At 46.6% G+C, this 18,860-nt stretch overlaps 1 protein-coding gene across 1 annotated transcript in view; it reads left to right on the top strand.

Moving 5' to 3' along the window:
* camk1da (calcium/calmodulin-dependent protein kinase 1Da) overlaps positions 1-18,860 on the top strand; it is a 694,020-nt gene that overhangs the window by 189,814 nt on the left and 485,346 nt on the right. The window contains exon 2 of the mRNA XM_086010788.1: positions 12,009-12,140. Coding sequence (XP_085866914.1) covers positions 12,009-12,140 — 132 coding nt within the window. The remainder of the gene's footprint in view (positions 1-12,008; positions 12,141-18,860) is intronic.

Below are 18,860 nucleotides of genomic sequence, written 5' to 3' on the forward strand. Positions count from 1 at the left end.
ATTAGGGATGGGCCATAAATGCCGGCCTCGCCAGCGACGCCCACATCCCATGAATGAATAAAAAAAAACTCTTTCCTCCAAGTCTTCATGTCAGCTGTGGCTCAGTGGTGGGACTCTCGTCTCTGAGTCAGAAGGTTGTGGGTTTAAGTCCCACGCCAGCAACTTGAGCACAAAAATCCAGGTCTGACGCTCCAGGGGAGTGCTGCACTGTCAGAGATGCCATTTTTCAGATGATACATTAATTTGCTCTCTCGGGTGGATGTAAAAGATCCCCTGGCACTATTTCGAAGAAGAGCAGGGGAGTTCTCCCCAGTGTCCTGGGGCCAATACTTATCCCTCAGTCAACATCACTAAAACAGATTATCTGGTCATTATCACATTGCTGTTTGTGGGAGCTTGCTGTGCGCAAATTGGCTGCCACATTTCCTGCATTACAACAGTGACTACACTTCAAAAAGTATTTAATTGGCTGTAAAGCACTTTGGGACGTCCTGGGGACATGAACGATGCTATAGAAATGCAAGCCTTCCTTTTCTTTATAAGAGTGTGCAGCTAGAGATTTCAAAAGCTCTACAATCTTTAGAAATCTGAAGTAAAAACAGGAAATGCTGTAAACACACTGAGCCGACCTGTCAGCAGCTGAATGAAGTAAGCCTAGCGAGAGGTTTTAGGCAAACCCTTCATCAAAACACAGGTGTAGATTTTCGACTTTCTGTACAGATGTAAACCGAATGCTTTGGCCGCCCGTTACAAGAAAACACCTGAAATCGGACGGTTTCTGTATCAGCCTGCCAATCTGCCAGTTGGCAAACTGCCAGTTTTACACCCAACCTACAGCAACAACTTGCATTTATATAGCGCCTTTAACGTAGTAAAACGTCCCCCAAGGCGCTTCACATGAGCGTTATAAAACAAAACTTGACACTGAGCCACATAAGCAGATATTAGGACAGGTGACCAAAAGCTTGGTCAAAGAGGTAGGTTTTAAGGAACGTCTTAAAGGAGGAGAGAGGTGGAGCGGTTTAGGGAGGGAATTCCAGAGCTTAGGGCCCAGGCAACAGAAGGCACAGCCACCAACGGTGGAGCGATTATAATCAGGGATGCTCAAGAGGGCAGAGTTAGAGGAACGCAGATGTCTCAGGAGGTTGTGGGGCTGGAGGAGGTTACAGAGATAGGGAGGGGCGAGGCCATGGAGGGTTTTGAAAACAAGGATGAGAATTTTGAAATCGAGGCGCTGCTTAAGTGGGAGCCAATGTAGGTCAGCGAGCACAGGGGTGATGGGCGAACGGGACTTGGTGCAAGTTAGGACAAGGGCAGCCGAGTTTTGGATGACCTCAAGTTTACGTAGAGTGGAATGTGGAAGGCCAGTCAGGAGTGCATTGGAATAGTCAAATCTAGCGGCAACAAAGGCAGCATGTTGGAAATCCATCCCAGAATGTGCAGATGATGTGCTTTAATTTTGTACCTCGCCATTTCATTTTATTAATAATTTAAAATCTTTCAACTCACCAGTGAGGAACTCCTTTGACACACCCTCACACGGAGCAAAGGAAAATCAGGCAACCGTTTAACCCAATGCCACTCGCAAGCATATCCTAAAGGCTACAGAGCAGCATTGGAGGGAGATCTGAATGTAGCTCCGGGGGCCTTGTATTTGGCTGGAGAAGATATGCGATGTCGGAAACTTCAGAAAATGAAATAAAATCAAAACTCTGTGTGTTATAAATCTCATCATTCATCAAGAAACTACTCGTGAAATAACGCTGGACGGCCAGCTGGTGGCGCCGTCCAAGGAGTATAAATACTCGGGTGTGGGCCCAGCTTGTCAGGGACATTTTGTAAGACAAGGAACTAGTGAAGTACAACTAGACCTCCATGTTCTGAAACAAGTTGATTAAAGCCTTGCTTTATACTCAAACCAAGTGTGTAGTGAGTTTTATTACGTCACTGTGCAAAAAAAGAAGAGAAACTGAGAATGCAAAAGAGAGAGCAGAACAAAGGGAGATTCCTGAGAGATTTATACACCTCTACAGGAACACAAATCACCTGAACTCTGAGCCGGCATATTTGCCTTCAAATTGCCCGTGGGTGGCGCAGCTGCGATGCTGCAGCAAAGTGCCGACACATCTTTTTATCTATATTAATTAAATTGGCAACAGACAGCTGTTTAATTATTGTTCAGAGTTAGATGCATAGATGGGAAAGGGCACTGTCATATTTTGAGATACTCGCTGTTTTGCCAGGAAGAGGTTTTGAGGGAAAAAAGGCAGGAAATGAAAAGATTAAAAGGCAGTTTGGGGGCTGGGAAATGGGGGAGGGGATGAAAGAAGAGACATTAAGAGATATTCAAGGTGAGACCAGATGGTAATAGGACAGGTAAAGAAACAGACAATGGCTCTGGATGAAGTGTGAAATGCGCTGGCAGAGTGAGAGACAGCTGCCATGTGGGGGAGAGAAAAGGAAAAGTCACAAACCAAAGGTGTGGATAAAAAAATATAATAGGGACTGAGGTTATGAACTCTGCAGCGCATTTCACACTTCATCTAGAGCCATTGTTTGTCTCTGCAGGGTCCCGCGCAGGGCGCTCGCAAGCTTCTACGTTGCAAAGACCGCGCATGCGTAGAAATTTAAAGGGACCGCCCGTTGAAAGGGACCACGCAGAACAAAGCGCGGCTGACAGGAGACATTGGTTGCTGTGTAGTTAATTTCAGCTTTCAAGGGTTAACTCCTGACAAGACGCACGCTACCTGAGAATGTTGATTAGGTCTATTAGCTGGGGTATCAGATGCAGTACTGCACAGAATTGTGTCTACTCATGATACCAGATCAGGCTTGGACAATGGAAGGGATCGTTGGCACATTCGAGATAGAAATCAGATATAAGGTCGGATTGGTATCATTCCTTGAGCACAGCAGGTGGGCTGGCTGGTTGGACAGTGTAGCTGCCATTGGAAGCCACACCAAGTAGGAGGAGCTAGTTTTGATTGGCAGCTCAACAGTCCAATCCTTGACACACAGAGCTGTGATACAGGCCTACCTTCACCTTTCAGTATCAGTAGAGTGCTTACCTGTGAAATGTAGGAGAATTGCACGTGGCTACATGCACGACTGCAGAGTCCAGTACACACAATGAGGAGTCTTATTGTTACGGCTCCTGAGTCATGCTAAGGTGTAACCAGATATTCAGCAGTAGGGGACACAACGTGCACTTACAGGGGTGGCCTTAATGCTGGACAACAACAACTTGCATTTATATAGCACCTTTAACGTAGTAAAACATCCCATGGCGTTTCACAGGAGTGTTATAAGACAGAATTTGACACCGAGCCACATAAGGAGAAATTAGGGCAGATGACCAAAAGCTTGGTCAAAAAGGTTGGTTTTAAGGAGCGTCTTAAAGGAGGAGAGAGAGGTGAAGAGGTTTAGGGAGGGAATTCCAGAGCTTAGGGCCCAGGCGGCTGAAGGCACGGCCACCAATGGTGGAGCGATTAAAATCAGAGATGCTCAAGAGGCCAGAATCAGAGGAGCGCAGAGATCTCGGAGGGTTGTGGGGCTGGAGGAGATTACAGAGATAGGGAGGGGACGAGGCCATGGAGGGATTTGAAAACAAGGATGAGAATTTTAAATAAAAACAGAAAATGCTGGAAATGCTCAGCAGGTTAGGCAGCATCTGTGGAGAGAAAGGTGTTGCCTGAGAATATCTATGGCAGGTCCGAAATTTGTAACAGGCACTTGTTGGAAAAAAATGATAAAACCTTAGTGCAAGGCTGAGGCTTGTAGTGCAATGTTGAAAAGAGCAGGGTAGAGGATGAGGTCAATTAAGATGCGGTAACCTGGTGATGCAAAGCATGGGTTTCAAGAACTTGTTAATTGAGAAAGGAAGAATAGCTTCCAAATGCTTCGCGCCTTTGCCTGAAAGTCTTCTATCTTGTGTTAAATAGGTTACTGGCTCCAGTAAAGCGTCAGCTGTGGCTCAGTGGGTAGCACTTCTTGCCTCTTGAGTCAGAAGGTTGTGGGTTCAAGTCCCACTCCAGAGACTTGAGCACAAAAATCTAGGCTGATGCTCCAGGGGAGTGCTGCACTGTCAGAGATGCCATCTGGAAGGCAGTAGAGGCCAATTCATTAAATATATTCAAGAAGAAGTTGGATATATTTCTTAAGGCTAAAGGGATCAAGAGATATGGGGAGAAGGCAGGGGCAGGGTACTGAATTTGGGTGATCAGCCATAATCTCATTGAATGGCGGAGCAGGCTTGAGGGACTGAATCTCCTGCTCCTATCTCCTGTTTTGCTATGTCAGGTGAGATGTTAACCTGAGGCCCCATCTGCTCTCTCAGGTGGATTGCAAAGAGCAGGAGAGTTATCCCCGGTGTCCTGGGCCAATATTTATCCCTCAATCAACATCACTAAAACAGATGATCTGGTCATTAAGACATTGCTGTTTGTGGGAGCTTGCTGTGTGCAAATTGGCTGCCGCATTTCCGACATTACAACAGTGACTACACTTCATTGGCTGTAAAGCGCTTTGGGACGTCCTGAGGTGGTGAAAGGTGCTGTAGAAATATTTATATTTAAAATACATATATTTTCTTTTTAAACAAGCAGGCAAAAGAATTTTGTACGCATGCACAAACCATTTGTTCTGCTGATATCCTGCAGCACGATGCCGTCCCATGAAGAATTATATTTAATGACACGTTGTAATGTAATGTGGATGAACTTTGAATGATGAAGGAATCAGCCGTACTCGCGGTGAGCAAATTGCAAACCCAGCACAAAACACAATCGGCACTCAGAGTAAAACAGCAGCCGTGCTGATTCCTCCTGTCAGGCCCCACACCGCTCCTTGCGCCCAGGACGATAGTAAATACATAGACCTGTCTGGAAACAAAAGCATAATTCGAACCTTCTCTCAAGCATTAAAAATACTAATTATAGAGGCCCCCATATGAAATGGGGGAAAAAAAGCTCAACAATCTAAAAAATCTGCAAAGGTCCAGGCGCTTGTCAAATCCTCCCTCCCCCCAATCCCGTGAAGGTATTCGCAAGTAGATGTCACTATGCATGACAAAACCAATATCTAAAATTCACTCACGCTGCTTTTTTATTCTTGAAAATGTCAATGACAGCCACCTACAGCTACATGTGCATAATGGTCAATAATTAATAAGAAAGACAGACTTGCATTTCTATAGCGCCTTTCACGACCTCAGGATGTCCCAAAACGCTTTACAGCCAATGAAGTACTTTTGAAGTGGAGTCACTGTTGTGATGTGGGAAACGCGGCAGCCAATTTGCGCACAGCAAGCTCCCACAGACAGCAATGTGGTCATGACCCAGATAATCTGTTTTTAGCGATGAGGGATAAATATTGGCCCAGGATACTGGAGATAACTCCCCTGCTCTTCTTCGAAATAGTGCCTTGGGATCTTTTACCTGAGAGAGCAGACGGGGCCTCGGATTAACATTGTTAGATCCGTGATTCTTTAAATAGGATGTTTCCCCAAGAACTACACGGAGGCTGTAACTTAACAATCAACAGGTGTTTACTAGAGTAGAGTAGTCTCACGACTGAAGTACAGAAGCCTGCTCCGGCTTTATATACAGGTGTGGTCACTGCCGGTACTACAGTATACAGGAGCTGTAAAACAGTTCTCTCTTAAAGGTACATACACAACAATCATCTCATCTGAAAGACGGCACCTCCGACAGTGCAGCCCTCCCTCAGTACTGCACTGGAGTGTCAGCCTAGATTTTTGTGCTCAAGTCTCTGGAGTGGGACTTGAACCCACAACCTTCTGACTCAGAGGCGAGGGTGCTGCCCACTGAGCCACGGCTGGGGCGTTAAAGCACAGAACTGTGGACCCAGTCCGATACATTGGGCAGGAATTTAACTCAGAAGTCGGGTTGGAGGCGGGACTACAACTTTCGGGGTTGTAGTCCCGCCTCCATCGAGATGCGGCCAATCCACGCGATTTTAACTTGATTGACCTTGTTGAGCCGCCCAGCGGGCTCAGCAGGCCAATTAAGGGCCACCCGGCAACAGGTGATGTCACAGGCTGAAATTTCATCGGTCAAGAGGTTCTGACAGATGAAATATCAGTGTTTCACAGCTGTTTGAAGCTGTCAAACACTGACAGTCTTACTTCTAACATGAGTCCTTCTCCACAGACTCAGTTAGAAATCTCTCCTGCACAGAAAGCTGAAGGCTGTCACTTTTGACAGTTCACAGCCATTCTGCTTTCTGTGCCGGTGAGATGAGGGACTCCCCGAACCTAAAGGAAGGAAGGCTGAAAAGGTAAGAAAAGGTCATTTACACTTCTTTAATCACTTTAGACACACCAAACACACTTACCTTTGCACTCATGCACCCATCATTCACCTGAACACCGACATCTCGACCCCTCCAAGTCCTTTAACCCGACGGTCCGACTCCTCTAACTTGGCGTGGTTTGGAGCCGTCGGGAATCCCACACTTCAAGCTTTAAAATAGGGATTAGGCTAAAAACTGCCTGTTAAATACCTGTTAACAGGCAGTTAATTGGCACTAATCCCTTCCCGCCTCGGGTAGGTGGGTCCCAGTGCGGGGCGGGTACCCGCCTCCTTTGAAACTGGCATGGAGGCGGGTTGGGGTGCGGGATGGGGCCGGGACCCCTGATTTCGGGATTTTAACCCCCGCACGCCTCCAATCCCGCCTCCACGGCACACTGAAAATCCTGCCCATTTAGTTTATCACGTGTCTGTTGTCTGATTAGATTGAGATGTAAAATAATGCAGCCAGTTTTTAACAGGATATTCTTTGAATCGTATGCAGAATAAGCTGGTAAAACTGTAAAAAGGCATGTAGTATGCTGTTCTGATGAGGGGACCACGTCCGAAATGTTGCACCTCTTGTGCATTTCCAGCATTTTGTATTTTTAATACATCCTTTCAGTCACCAGTCTGGAAAAGAAAAACTTGCTTCCCTCTAGCGCCTTATCACGTTTAACGTCTCAAAGTGTTGCGTACAAATTGCCCTTAAAGTGCTCTCACTGTTGTTATGAAGGAAAACGCAGCGGCTGCTTTGCGCCCAGATCCCACAAACAACGATGAGCTAAGTGATCAGTTAATCTGTTTTGGGGGTATTGGCTGAAGGAGGAATGTTGGCTAGAAGACCGGGAAAAGGCCCTGCTCTTTGAACGGTGCCACGTCTTCTTTAACAACTACCTGATGAGGCCTCGGTTTAACGTGTCTTCCAAAGGGTGGCAACCCCAACAATGTCGCACTCCCTCGGTACTGCACTGGAGTGAAGTACCAGCTTAAATTGTGTGCGCAAGTCCAGGAGTGGGATTTGCTTATACCAAAATAGGCTTATATTTTACATTTCCATGATGCTCTGACACAAGGACTGTCAAATATGGCACTAGGCAGTTTACGGCACAGAAGGAGGCCATTCGACCCACCGGGCTCGAATTTCATTGGGCCGTGGAAGCGGGATTGGAGGCGTGTGGGGGGTTAAAATCGCGAAATCGGGGGGCACGAACCCATCCCGCCCCCAACCCACCTCCATGCCCGTTTCCCAGGAAGCGGGTACCCGACCTGTGCTGGGAGCCGCCTCCCCGAGGCGGGAAAGGGATTAGTGCCAATTAACTGCCCGTTAACAGGTAGTTAACAGGCAGTTTTTAGCCTAATCCCTATTTTTATCCCTGAAGTGTGGGATTCCCGACGGCTCCAAACCACGCCAAGTTAGCGAGGCGGACCGTCGGGCTGAAGGTCTTGGAGGGTTCAAGATGTCCGGTGTTCAGGTGAGTGATGGGTGCATGAGTGCAGAGGTAAGTGTGTTTGGTCTGTGTAAAGTGTTTAAAGAAGTTTTACTTACCTTTTCTTACTAATGCAGCCTTCCTTCCTTCAGGCCTCGGGAGTCCCTCATCTCACCGGCACAGAAAGCAGAATGGTCACGAGCTGTCAAAATCTGCAGCATTCAGCTTTCTGTTCTGGAGAGATCTCTAAATCAGCCTGAGAGGAAGGAATTAACTTGGAGTACAGATTGTCAGTGTTTGACAGCTTCAAAGCGCTGTCAAACGCTGATATTTCATCTGTCAAAAGCTCTTGACAGATGAAATGTCAATCTGTGACATCACCTGTTGCCGGGTGGCCCTTAATTGGCCTGCTGAGCCCACTGGGCGGGCTTAACAAGGTCAGTGAAGTGAAAATCGAGTGGGTTGGACACAACTCAATGGAGGCGGGACTACAACCCCAAAAGTTGTAGTCCCGCCTCCTACATGCCTCCATTGATAAAAACCCAGCCCAAGGACTGTCAAATATGGCACTAGGCAGTTGCATTCTATATGCATCAAACCAGTAAAGAAAGAAAGAATTGCATTTATATAGCGCCTTTCACGACTACTGGACGTCCCAAAGCCAATGAAGTACTTTTGAAGTATTGTAATGTAGGAAACGTGGCAGCCAATCTGTGCACCGCAAGCTCCCACAAACAGCAATGTGATAATGGCCAGATAATCTGTTTTAGTGATGTTGATTGAGGGATAAATGTTGGCCAGGACTCCAGGGACACCTCCGCTGCTCTTCTTCGAAATAGTGGCCATGGAATCTTTCACGTCCACCTGAGAGAGCAGACGGGGCCTCGGTTTAACATCTCATCCGAAAGACGGCACCTCTGACAGTGCGGCGCTCCCTCAGCACTGCACTGGCAGTGTCAGCTAGATTTCTGTGCTCAAGTGATCATGGCACGAGGACTTGAACCCACAACCTTCTGACTCAGAAGGCGAGAGAAAAAGAGAGTGCTACCCACTGAGCCACAGCTGACACGCTAACATTATCTGTAAGACACTTGCAGTCTCTGTGTTACAGAGAATGTTTCTAAACCAGCTGAATCTTTCAATTTATGCAAGTACCTTTTAACTCCTAATATAAGTCAGAACTTTCATTTCATTTCGTTGTAGCCTGCCATGAAAGAGTGCTAAAAGTAAATTAATACGCTCGACATCAAACCCTCAGGCAGTTATCAGAACCAAATGTGTCATTATTTGATTTTTCCCATAATTAGGTGATGCAGTCTTCATTTTCAAGGTCGGGTACTCTACAGAAAACAGGGCCGTGGCTGCTCTTGTAAGCAGTTGGACTGGAAGGCGTTCAGATGGACTGAGCTGCCATATTCGGAAGGATGGACTTGGCAGGAAATAGGAAAACGTACTGTATCCTGAGGCACTGGCAAATGGGGTGGGAAGGCAAACATACACTCAGACTTGGGAAGAGGAGCTGCCTGCTGTTTCAGTTAGAAGCAAAAAAGTATATTTGCTGATCTACTGCAAATAAATATCTGGCATTGACTCTGTTCCTGACACACAAAGATTCGACCAGGTTAAAACGCAGCAGCAGTGACTAAACATAAATCAATCTGTATGAGATATTTTGGAAGACGCGTGCTTTCGACCTCAAGTGGAAGAGCCATATTTCCTCACAAGGCAATCGGTTCTGTTTATTAACATGACGGCATACGACATTGGCCCAGATTTCGCAGTTAAAAATACCGGTCAGGCTATCAGCGCTCACCGTTATTGAAGTGTAAATCGGACAGCAACTTCCGGCGACCACAGTTAAACGTGGAAGTCAGGAAGTTGCTGTCCAAGTTGCCCTGCTCCTCCAGAAGCTTCACTACACCAGCACCTCACTGAGAGATCCGTCATTGAAAGACATGGAACGCCGTGAAGTTGGGGTACTTGTGTGATATACGCCCACTAAACTCACCTGAAAAAGTTAGGGCTTGTCCATTCCAGTGTAAGTAAATTTTTAATGCCATGATAAGTCTTAATTACTGCTAAACAACCTCTCTGGCACTGAAAACTTTTACAAGTGTGGAGTCTCATTCCTTCAGATTTTAATTATTGTGGGAGATTTAAAAAAATTTAAAAACTTAAATTCAATTTTTTTAAAGTTTTTCTTTCTGTCTCTTATCTCTCTCTTAATCCCGTATTTCTTTCCCTCCCTTTATTTCGCTGCCGGTACATGATTTGGCATTGAAATAACTATTCTAACTTACGCTTCCTGGTTCAGACTCTGTGCTGCTCAGTAAGAATTCTTCAATCTGATTGGTTATGGAGACTCGCTGTTGCTTGCCCTGTTGACACAGGTCCCAGATCCCCCTGTAGAGGGCGCCGCGCTGTTTTGGCTTTCTAATCGCCGCAAGTTCCAGTGCAAAAGCCCGTGGACTGTCGGTGGACAAGTGCAAGTGTAATGAACGGCCGGCACCGTTCGCTTGCCCCAGGCCTATCTAATTGCGTCATTTTGCACATGTGCCGTGGTAAATTTGAAGGTAAAATAGATGTACAGATTTAGGAAAAAAAAAATGCTGGAAACACTCAGCGGGTCAGGCAGCATCTGCGGAGAGAGAAACAGAGTCAACATTTCAGGTGGATGACCTTGCGCCAGAATTGGAACAAATTTAGGAATGGTTTGAACTGGGGCAGGACTGGTGCGATGTGAATGTCCACCCTACAGTCAACAAGTTGGAGCTTGGCCACGGTTCGTGCAGGAGCAGGTCCTGCAGGAAGGTCCCTTTGAAAGCCCATTCTCGGCCCCATCAAAAGAAACACGACCTGGTGGCAGGGCAAATCCTCACACTTTATAGTTAACCCATGCTTTGCCGCTTATTATTCATTCATGTGATAGGTTGGTGGTGTCCTTACCGAATCTTCACGGAATATGAGTAGGTTCTTCCCTCCTCACGTATCGTGTGAGTGGCAGAAGGAGAAGGACAAGATAAGTTTGAGAAAAACGCAGCATCCTTCAGAATGCTTTTTTGTGTGGTTGGTGTAAAATGACTTGTAAAAGTTTAGCATGAGAGCTGGGTTTATTAGAGCATGAGGATGCCTGGAAAGGACAATCTTATCAACAGGTTCCAGGTGGTTACAGAATTGGCTGGTTGACTGAATGGGGACAGTAATGCTGTGATTTATTCAAAGAATCAGAGTGCAGCGCAGTACAAGGGCACAGTTTAAACTCAATGTTGTAATACCAGTGCAGTGCTTTATTCACCTGGTGACAGTATGCATTGTTTGCAAGTTGTAAAAACATTTTTTTTTACAGAATTCTCTTGTCACTTTTAAGTACCTGCTTTGTGCTGTGGTGCTTGTTGGGATGAGAGGGTTGACCTATGAGGAGAGATTGAGTAGATTGGGCCGATACTCTCTGGAGTTTAGAAGAATGAGAGGTGATGTCATTGAAACATATAACATTTTGAAGGGGATTGACAGGGTAGATGCTGAGAGGCTGTTTCCCCCTGGCTGGGGAGTCTAGAACCAGGGGTCACAGTCTCAGGATAAGGGGTCGGCCATTTAGGACTGAGATGAGGAGGAATGTCTTCACTCAGAGGGTTGTGAATCTTTGGAATTCTCTACCACAGAGGGCTGTGGATGCTGAGTCGTTGAGTATATTCAAGGCTGAGATCGATAGATTTTTGGACTCTAGGGGAATCAAGGGATATGAGGATCGTCGGGAAAGTGGAGTTGAGAGCGAAGATCAGCCATGATCTTATTGAATGGTGGAGCAGGCGGAGTTTGGCCTACTCTTGCTCCTAATCCTTATGTTCCTGTTCCCAGAGTTCTGCCAGTATATCAATTTTGACTCATTTGTTGGGAGATACAGGGATGGAGTATGGAGCTTTCTGTTGTTTGTTGTTTTCCCCTTGCTCCTGGGATTATGCTCCTATTCAATGTACATCCCTAGATATTTTGGGTGAGAGCCCACATCCTACGCTCTGTGGCATTACGGTTTGGGTGCCATGTGTGCAGGCTACCCATCAAATACTTTAAAAAAGAGAGATCGATAGATTTTTGGACTCTAGGGGAATCAAGGGATATGGGGATCGGGTGGGAAAGTGGAGTTGGTGTAAAAGTTCAGCCATGATCTTATTGAATGGCGGAGCAGGCTCGAGGGGCCGTATGGCTCCTATTTCTTGTGAATTCTTCCCTCACGTTGCCTGATCTCTACTTTCTCTTTTCCTTTTTTTAGTGGCGCCTTTTCTGAAGTAGTCATGGCGAAAGAAAAAACCACAGGCAAAATGTTTGCAATTAAATGCATCCCAAAGAAGGCATTAAAGGGCAAGGAAAGCAGCATAGAAAATGAAATTGCTGTCCTCAGAAGGTAAGAAACTGAGACTTAATGTAAAAACCACATGTGCCAGGCCGTGAGAAGAACACAATTACCTCTATTGGCTCCCGGTTAAGCAACGCCTTGATTTTAAAATTATCATCCTTGTTTTCAAACCCCTCCATGGCCTCGCCCCTCCCTATCACTGTAAGCTCCTCCAACCCCACAACCCTCCGAGATCTCTGCGCTCCTCCAATTCTGGCCTCTTACGCATCCTCGATTTTAATCGCTCCTCCATTGGCGACCGTGCCTTCAGCTGACTGGGCCTGAAGCTCTGGAATTCCCTCCCTAAACCTCTCCGCCCTCTCTACCTCTCTTTCCCCATTTAAGACGCTCCTGAAAACCTACCTCTTTGACCAAGCTTTTGATCATTTGCCCGAATATCTCCTTATGTGGCTCGGTGTCAAATTTTTTGTCTTATAATACTCCTGTGCAGCACCTTGGGACATTTTACTGCGTCTAAGGCGCTATATAAATACAAGTTATTGTTGTTGTTCTTGTTGAATTCATATTTGCACATGGAAATATGCAGAATGTTATATCTCCCTGCTATAGGAGTGGGAGTTAAATTCTGCAGACTATAGAAATAGCACAAAGCAAATTCAACTAACATTGATTGAATATCTGAATAAATAGAAGCATTGAAACTTCATTACAGTAATGTGTAGTATATATATTTTTTTAATTTCAGTGCCCTTTATGGGATGCCGCTCTGTGCTGCATTGTACTAGCTATAGTAGTAAAATAATCCGAGGATTTGCTGGAAATACCTAACAGGTCCATAAGCTTCTGAAGTGATCGGCTAAACTTTTGCTTGACAACTGTTCATCAGCAACAATGGCCGAAGAGAAACTTGAGTTGAGACATTCAGGTCATGATTTTAACTCCAGGTGGATTCCCCGCTCGGGCCTGAGTTAAAATTACAGTCGCGCCTCAATGATGTCATCGGGCTGCAACGTGCCAATGTAAAGAAGGACCCTGTTGGCTCCGGCCGCCTGTCCTCACTGCCCGCTCGGGAGAGCGGGTTAAAATTGCAGACGTTGCGATCGTGGCGGCTTTCGGACAGGCAAGAGCCCAGGGCGAATTTAATTGCTTGCCCGGCAGATTTCTGCTGAGCGAGTAGGGTTAAAATCGCACTCTTCCGAAGTGTCTTAAGTCAGAACGTTAACCTGCCTTTCTCTTCACAGATACTGATGGGCCTATTGTGTACTTTCATCATTTTCTGGGGGTGACGGAGGGGGGGAAGGGGGCGTGTGGGGCGGAGGGGGGATGGGGTGGGGGGAGGGGGAGGGGGGGAGGGGGAGGGGAGAGGGGGGGAGGGGGGTTGTTTCCGATTTCCAGTATTTGCTGCTTTCTTTCCCTTTTTATCTGTAGCTGTGCTACTGTGTAGGTTGAAGTTTCTTAAGCTGATGCTGACATCACAACATTGTGACAAATCTTGAAACCTAAATAGGTGGTGTTTACCAGTTCGAGAAATATAGTTTAAGGAATATAGTACAATGGGGCTATGTTGCCTTTATTTTTTTGGAAGTGGGATTTGCTCATTAAGGTATTTATATTTTCCCCTTTCCCTTGGTCTCCACATACCGCAGCATGTTAGACCTACAGGCAACTGAGAGAGAACTTGCCTCCAGGCTTCTACTCAATAATTAATTACTAATTAACCTCCAATTCTGGCCTCTTGAGCATCCCCCGATTTTAATCGCACCACGATTAGCAGCCGTATCTGTAGTGTCCGCGTATAAATAACACACGGACTGCAGGAGAACGGTAATAACAGGTGTTTACTGAACAGAGGGTATGCTGGAACTAACTGTACAAATTACTACACGGTGTTATATACAGGTGTGGTCACTACTGGTACTGCAGTATACAGGGGCTGTAAAAGATAGTTCCTCTCTTAAAGGTACATACATTACAATTCCTCCCCTTTTAGATAAACAGTACATAACATTCATTTAACAATTAAATAATAACTAATTACAATTACAATTTTCTTTGTACTATATACATCAGCTGAAAGTAATCATTTATAAATTCAGTCTTTGAGGAGGCTTCCTGATCCTGTCTGGATAGCGCCTTTCTCGAGTATCCTGTTCTTGCGGCGGAGTCGATTCTGGCTCATTTTCATTGGTTTGTTCGTCAGCTTCCAATACCACTGATTCTGAGGTAGACGCAATCTGTACATCGGGTTCATCACCAGGTGCGTATGATCGTGGCATGGGTTTGACTTGTTCCTGTGACTCTAGAATCTGGTCAGCATGGCGTCTCACGATGCTCTCTCCAACGTCCACTGTGTACATTAGTGGTCCCTGCTGTGTGCATATCGTTCCTGGCTGCCATTTTTCTGTTCGGTAGTCGCGGGCCAAGACTGGTTGCCCTATCTTGAAGCTCCTGGTTGGCTTCTCATTGATGTGCTGGAATTGCTTATTCTCAACATCTCATCTTATGTTTGGTTTGAGCAAATCCAGGCGACATCTTAACCTTCGGTTAAAGAACATCATGGCTGGAGCTTGGTTGGTGACTGCATGTGTCGCATTCCGGTAAGCAAACAAGAAATTATCCACCTTGTGTTGCAGTGGTATGTTGTCGTTATACATCGCCTTTATTGCTTTTTTAAAGGTTTGAACAAACCTCTCAGCCAATCCATTTGTGGCTGGATGATATGGGGCAGATGTGTAATGCTTTACCCCATTATTCCTCAAAAACCTCCGGAAATCCTCGGACACAAACTGTGGTCCATTGTCGGAACAAATCTGTTCTGGCAAGCCATTCCTGGCGAAGATGGTCCGTAGGACTGCAATAGTTTTCTCCGTGGTGGTGGAAGACATTTTGATGACCTCTGGCCATTTCGAATGTGCATCCACGGCGATTAAAAACATTGAGTCCATAAATGGACCAGCAAAATCAATGTGTACCTGTTGCCATGGAGATGAGGGCCACTCCCATGGGTGTAGCGGGGCCTGTGGTGGAGCGTTTTGGACTTTCTGGCATCCTGTGCAGCTCTTGGTCATTTCCTCAATTTTTTTATCGATTCCCGGCCACCACACAAACGCCCTGGCTAGGCTCTTCATTTTTACCCCTCCCAGATGACCCTCATGAAGCTCATTGAGCACTCTATCTCTCAACTTGGGTGGAATTACCACTCGGGATCCACACATCAAGGTCCCCCGGCACACTGACAGCTGTTCTCTCCTTGGCGAGAATGCTGGCAACAGTGAGTCGCCATGTGCTGGCCATCCCTTCACCGTCAAATCATAGACCAGAGAGAGTGTCGGGTCATTTCGGGTTTCCTTCTCTATACTTGAGTTTGTAACAGGTAGACATTCGACTATGGTCGAATGGAATATCTCAACAGGGTCCACTGCAGGTGCTTCCTCCACCGTAGGCAGCGGCAGGCGCGACAGCCCATCAGCGTTTCCATGCTGTTTCGTGCCCTTATACTCTATTTCGTATTGATGTGCCCCTAGAAAAAGGGACCATCTTTGCAGCCGTTGCGCCATCATCACCGGAACGCCCTTCTTTGGGTTAAAAATGGAGACAAGAGGCTGGTGATCAGTCAGTAAGGTGAATTTCTGCCCGTGCAGATAGTGATTGAACTTCTTCACCCCCCACACCAGGCTGAGGGCCTCCCTGTCAATCTGGGCGTAGTTACGCTCGGCTGAGGTTAACGAGCGTGACACAAAGGCTATTGGCCTCTCTGAACTGTCAAGGAATTTGTGCGACAGCACCGCTCCAATGCCGTAGGGAGACGCATCACATGCCAACTGAATCGGTAGTGTTGGATTGTAGTGGGCCAATACTTCTTTTGAAGTGATTAGGCATTTACATTTCTGAAAGGCACGCTTACACTCATCACTCCATTTCCATGCTACTCCAGTTTGCAGCAGGGCGTTCAGTGGGTGCAGAATTGTAGACAAATTTGGCAAGAACTTATGGTAGTAGTTCACCAACCCGAGGAACGACCTCAGTTGCGACACATTTTCCGGTGCTGGAGCCTTGACTACTGCCTCAATCTTGTCTGGGGACTTATGTAACCCCTCTTCATCAATCACGTGGCCACAATACAAGATTTGTTTCCTGAAAAACTCGCATTTGGGGCGGTTGGCTCGTAGCCCATATTCTTGTAATCTAGTGAGCACCTGCTCCAGGTTGGCAAGGTGTTCACTGTCATTTTCGCCCGTAACCAGGATGTCGTCCAAATAACACTGGGTCCCCGGGATCCCTTGCAGGACTTGTTCCATCGCCCTCTGCCAAATAGCCGGAGCTGATGCTACCCCGAATACCAGTCAGTTGTACTGGTAAAGACCTTTGTGAGTGTTTATCGTGAGGTATTTTCTAGATGCTTCTTCTACCTCCATTTGTAGATACGCTTGGGCCAGATCAATCTTCGTAAAGCGTTTCCCTCCAGATAGCGAGGCGAAAATATCTTCTATCCGCGGAAGTGGATATTGTACTGTGTGAAGGACTGGGTTCACAGTTACCTTAAAGTCCCCACAGATGCGAACCTTCTTCGGCTCCCCAGGCGTGCTGCTCAATGATTTCTTCATTACAGGAACGATGGGTGTGGCCCACTCGCTCCAGTCCACCTTGGACAGCACACCTGAATGCTCCAGACTCTCCAGCTCTGCTTTGACGGCTGGGCGGATCGCATACGGTACCGGTCTGGCCTTAAAAAATTTTGCGTTTGCGTTATCTTCAATTTTTATCGTTGCCGTTACGCCTTTTAGAGTCCCAAGTCCTTGCTGGAACACCTCTTTCGCGTCAGTTAGAATTTTTTGACAGTCATACAGGTGTAACGTCGTCATCCTTTTTGTCAGCCACAGTTAGCACCTGAATGGAATGCCAATCCAATTGTATTTTTCGGATCCATTCACGTCCCAATAATGGTGGTCCTCCATCTTGTAGTATATATAGATACAGTTTCTGTGTTTCCTTGCCGTTGTATTTAACGGGCACCCTTATTTTTCCTCTGGGGTAGACATTTTGCCCCGTATATGTCTTCAAGACAATGGACGTGTCCTTCAAGGGTATGTGTGAGAATAGCCGCTCGTAGTCTTGTCGATTCATGACTGTTAGGGCGGATCCTGTGTCCAATTCCATCTTTACTTGGGACCCTGCTATCATGAGGGTGACCCAAATGGTTCGGGGATCCTCCTTTGCGATCACGTTGTGTAACTTTAGACAACTTAGTCTCCTGCTCCCGGAGTCATTGTCACTCTTCTGATCTCCTGAACTACTGTCCGTCATCTTTTGTACTTTCTTGTACTTTTCCTTAGTAGTTCTTTTAGTGTTGGTTTTCTTTCCCAACCTGCAGACTCGTGCTATGTGTCCCACTTTTCCACATTGCCTGCATACTTTGTCCTTAAACCAGCAATCCTTCTGGTCATGGATTGTTCTGCTGCAGCGATAGCACTTTTCTGCTCCATATGCTATTTCATTGGTGCTATATTCTTGCGGTTTCTGTTGTATTTCCACAGCTCCCCGTGCTGCTGCTTTGTAGGATACTGCCACGCTGAAAGCCTTTTCTAGCGTAAGGTCCTTTTCCGAAAGTAGTCGTTTCTGGGTTCCTTCACTCTGGAGCCCACAGACAAACTTATCCCTTAAGGTATCTGCCAGTCCTGCTCCGAACTGGCAGTGTTTCGACAACTTGCGTAGTTCCGTAAGATAGTCAGCATTACTTTCGTCTTTGTGCTGGTTTCTTTTATGGAACTTGAATCTTTCTGCTATCAGCAGCGGTGTAGGGTTTAGATGTTCCTGTAAGATATTGACAATCTCTTCAAAGCTTTTCTCCATTGGTTTAGTTGGGGTAATTAAATTCCGCAATAGGCTGTACGTTCTCGCGCCCATCAAATTCAATAATACCGACGCCTTCTTTTCATCGGCCACCTCATTTGCCTTGCAGTACACTTCAATTCTTTCCACATACGTGGTCCAGTCTTCTATTTCGTTGTCGAAAGCAGTGATGCTGCCACTCTTCGGCATCTTGGGTGGTTTAAAATGGCGCCTCCCGCGCTTTTCCTTCTTCCCCAATGGATTAAAATGGCGCCTCCTGCGCTTTTCCTTCTTCCCCCGCTGCTGCCAACGCTGCTCCTAGCGTTCTAAATAGTAATGGCGGTGCCTCGCGGCTTTCTGCGCGTCTCTCTTTTGTTAATTAATTTTCTTAGTTTTATTCTTCTTCGACGCTGTCCACTGCGCGTCTCTTTTCCTTCCCCCTTTTTAAATTTCTTTAACGCTGCCCGGCTCTTGAGCACCGGCCGCGCCCTGTGCGTTCCACCCTCTCTCTCTCTTTTTCTTCCCGACGACGCTGCTCGGCTCCCTTGCAGAGCCGCTCGATCGAGCTCTAGCCCGCTGCAGTCCGGGAAGGGTCAGCGCACTGCCTGCTACCAGCCCGATTTGCTGGAACACTTTGACTGGAGAACCAAGCCCAGCTCTCCACAGCTTCCCCTGCGATTCTCTGAACTCCGATGGATCACTGGGCGGTTGCCCGCGGTCGACGCCCGTTGCTCTGGCTTCGACCTCCAAGAAGCTTCTTTTCAGGGATGGATCCCCGTGAGGTGATGCAGTACTGCAGGTGAGTTCGAACCTGCTCGACGCCACTGCAGTGTCCACGTATCAATAACACACGGACTGCAGGAGAACGGTAATAACAGGTGTTTACTGAACAGAGGGTATGCTGGAACTGAATGTACAAATTACTACACGGCGTTATAT

The sequence above is a fragment of the Somniosus microcephalus genome, chromosome 17, assembly GCF_052327205.1.
Source record: "Somniosus microcephalus isolate GS21.2 chromosome 17, FLI_Smic_1.0, whole genome shotgun sequence".
Taxonomy (NCBI): domain Eukaryota; kingdom Metazoa; phylum Chordata; class Chondrichthyes; order Squaliformes; family Somniosidae; genus Somniosus; species Somniosus microcephalus.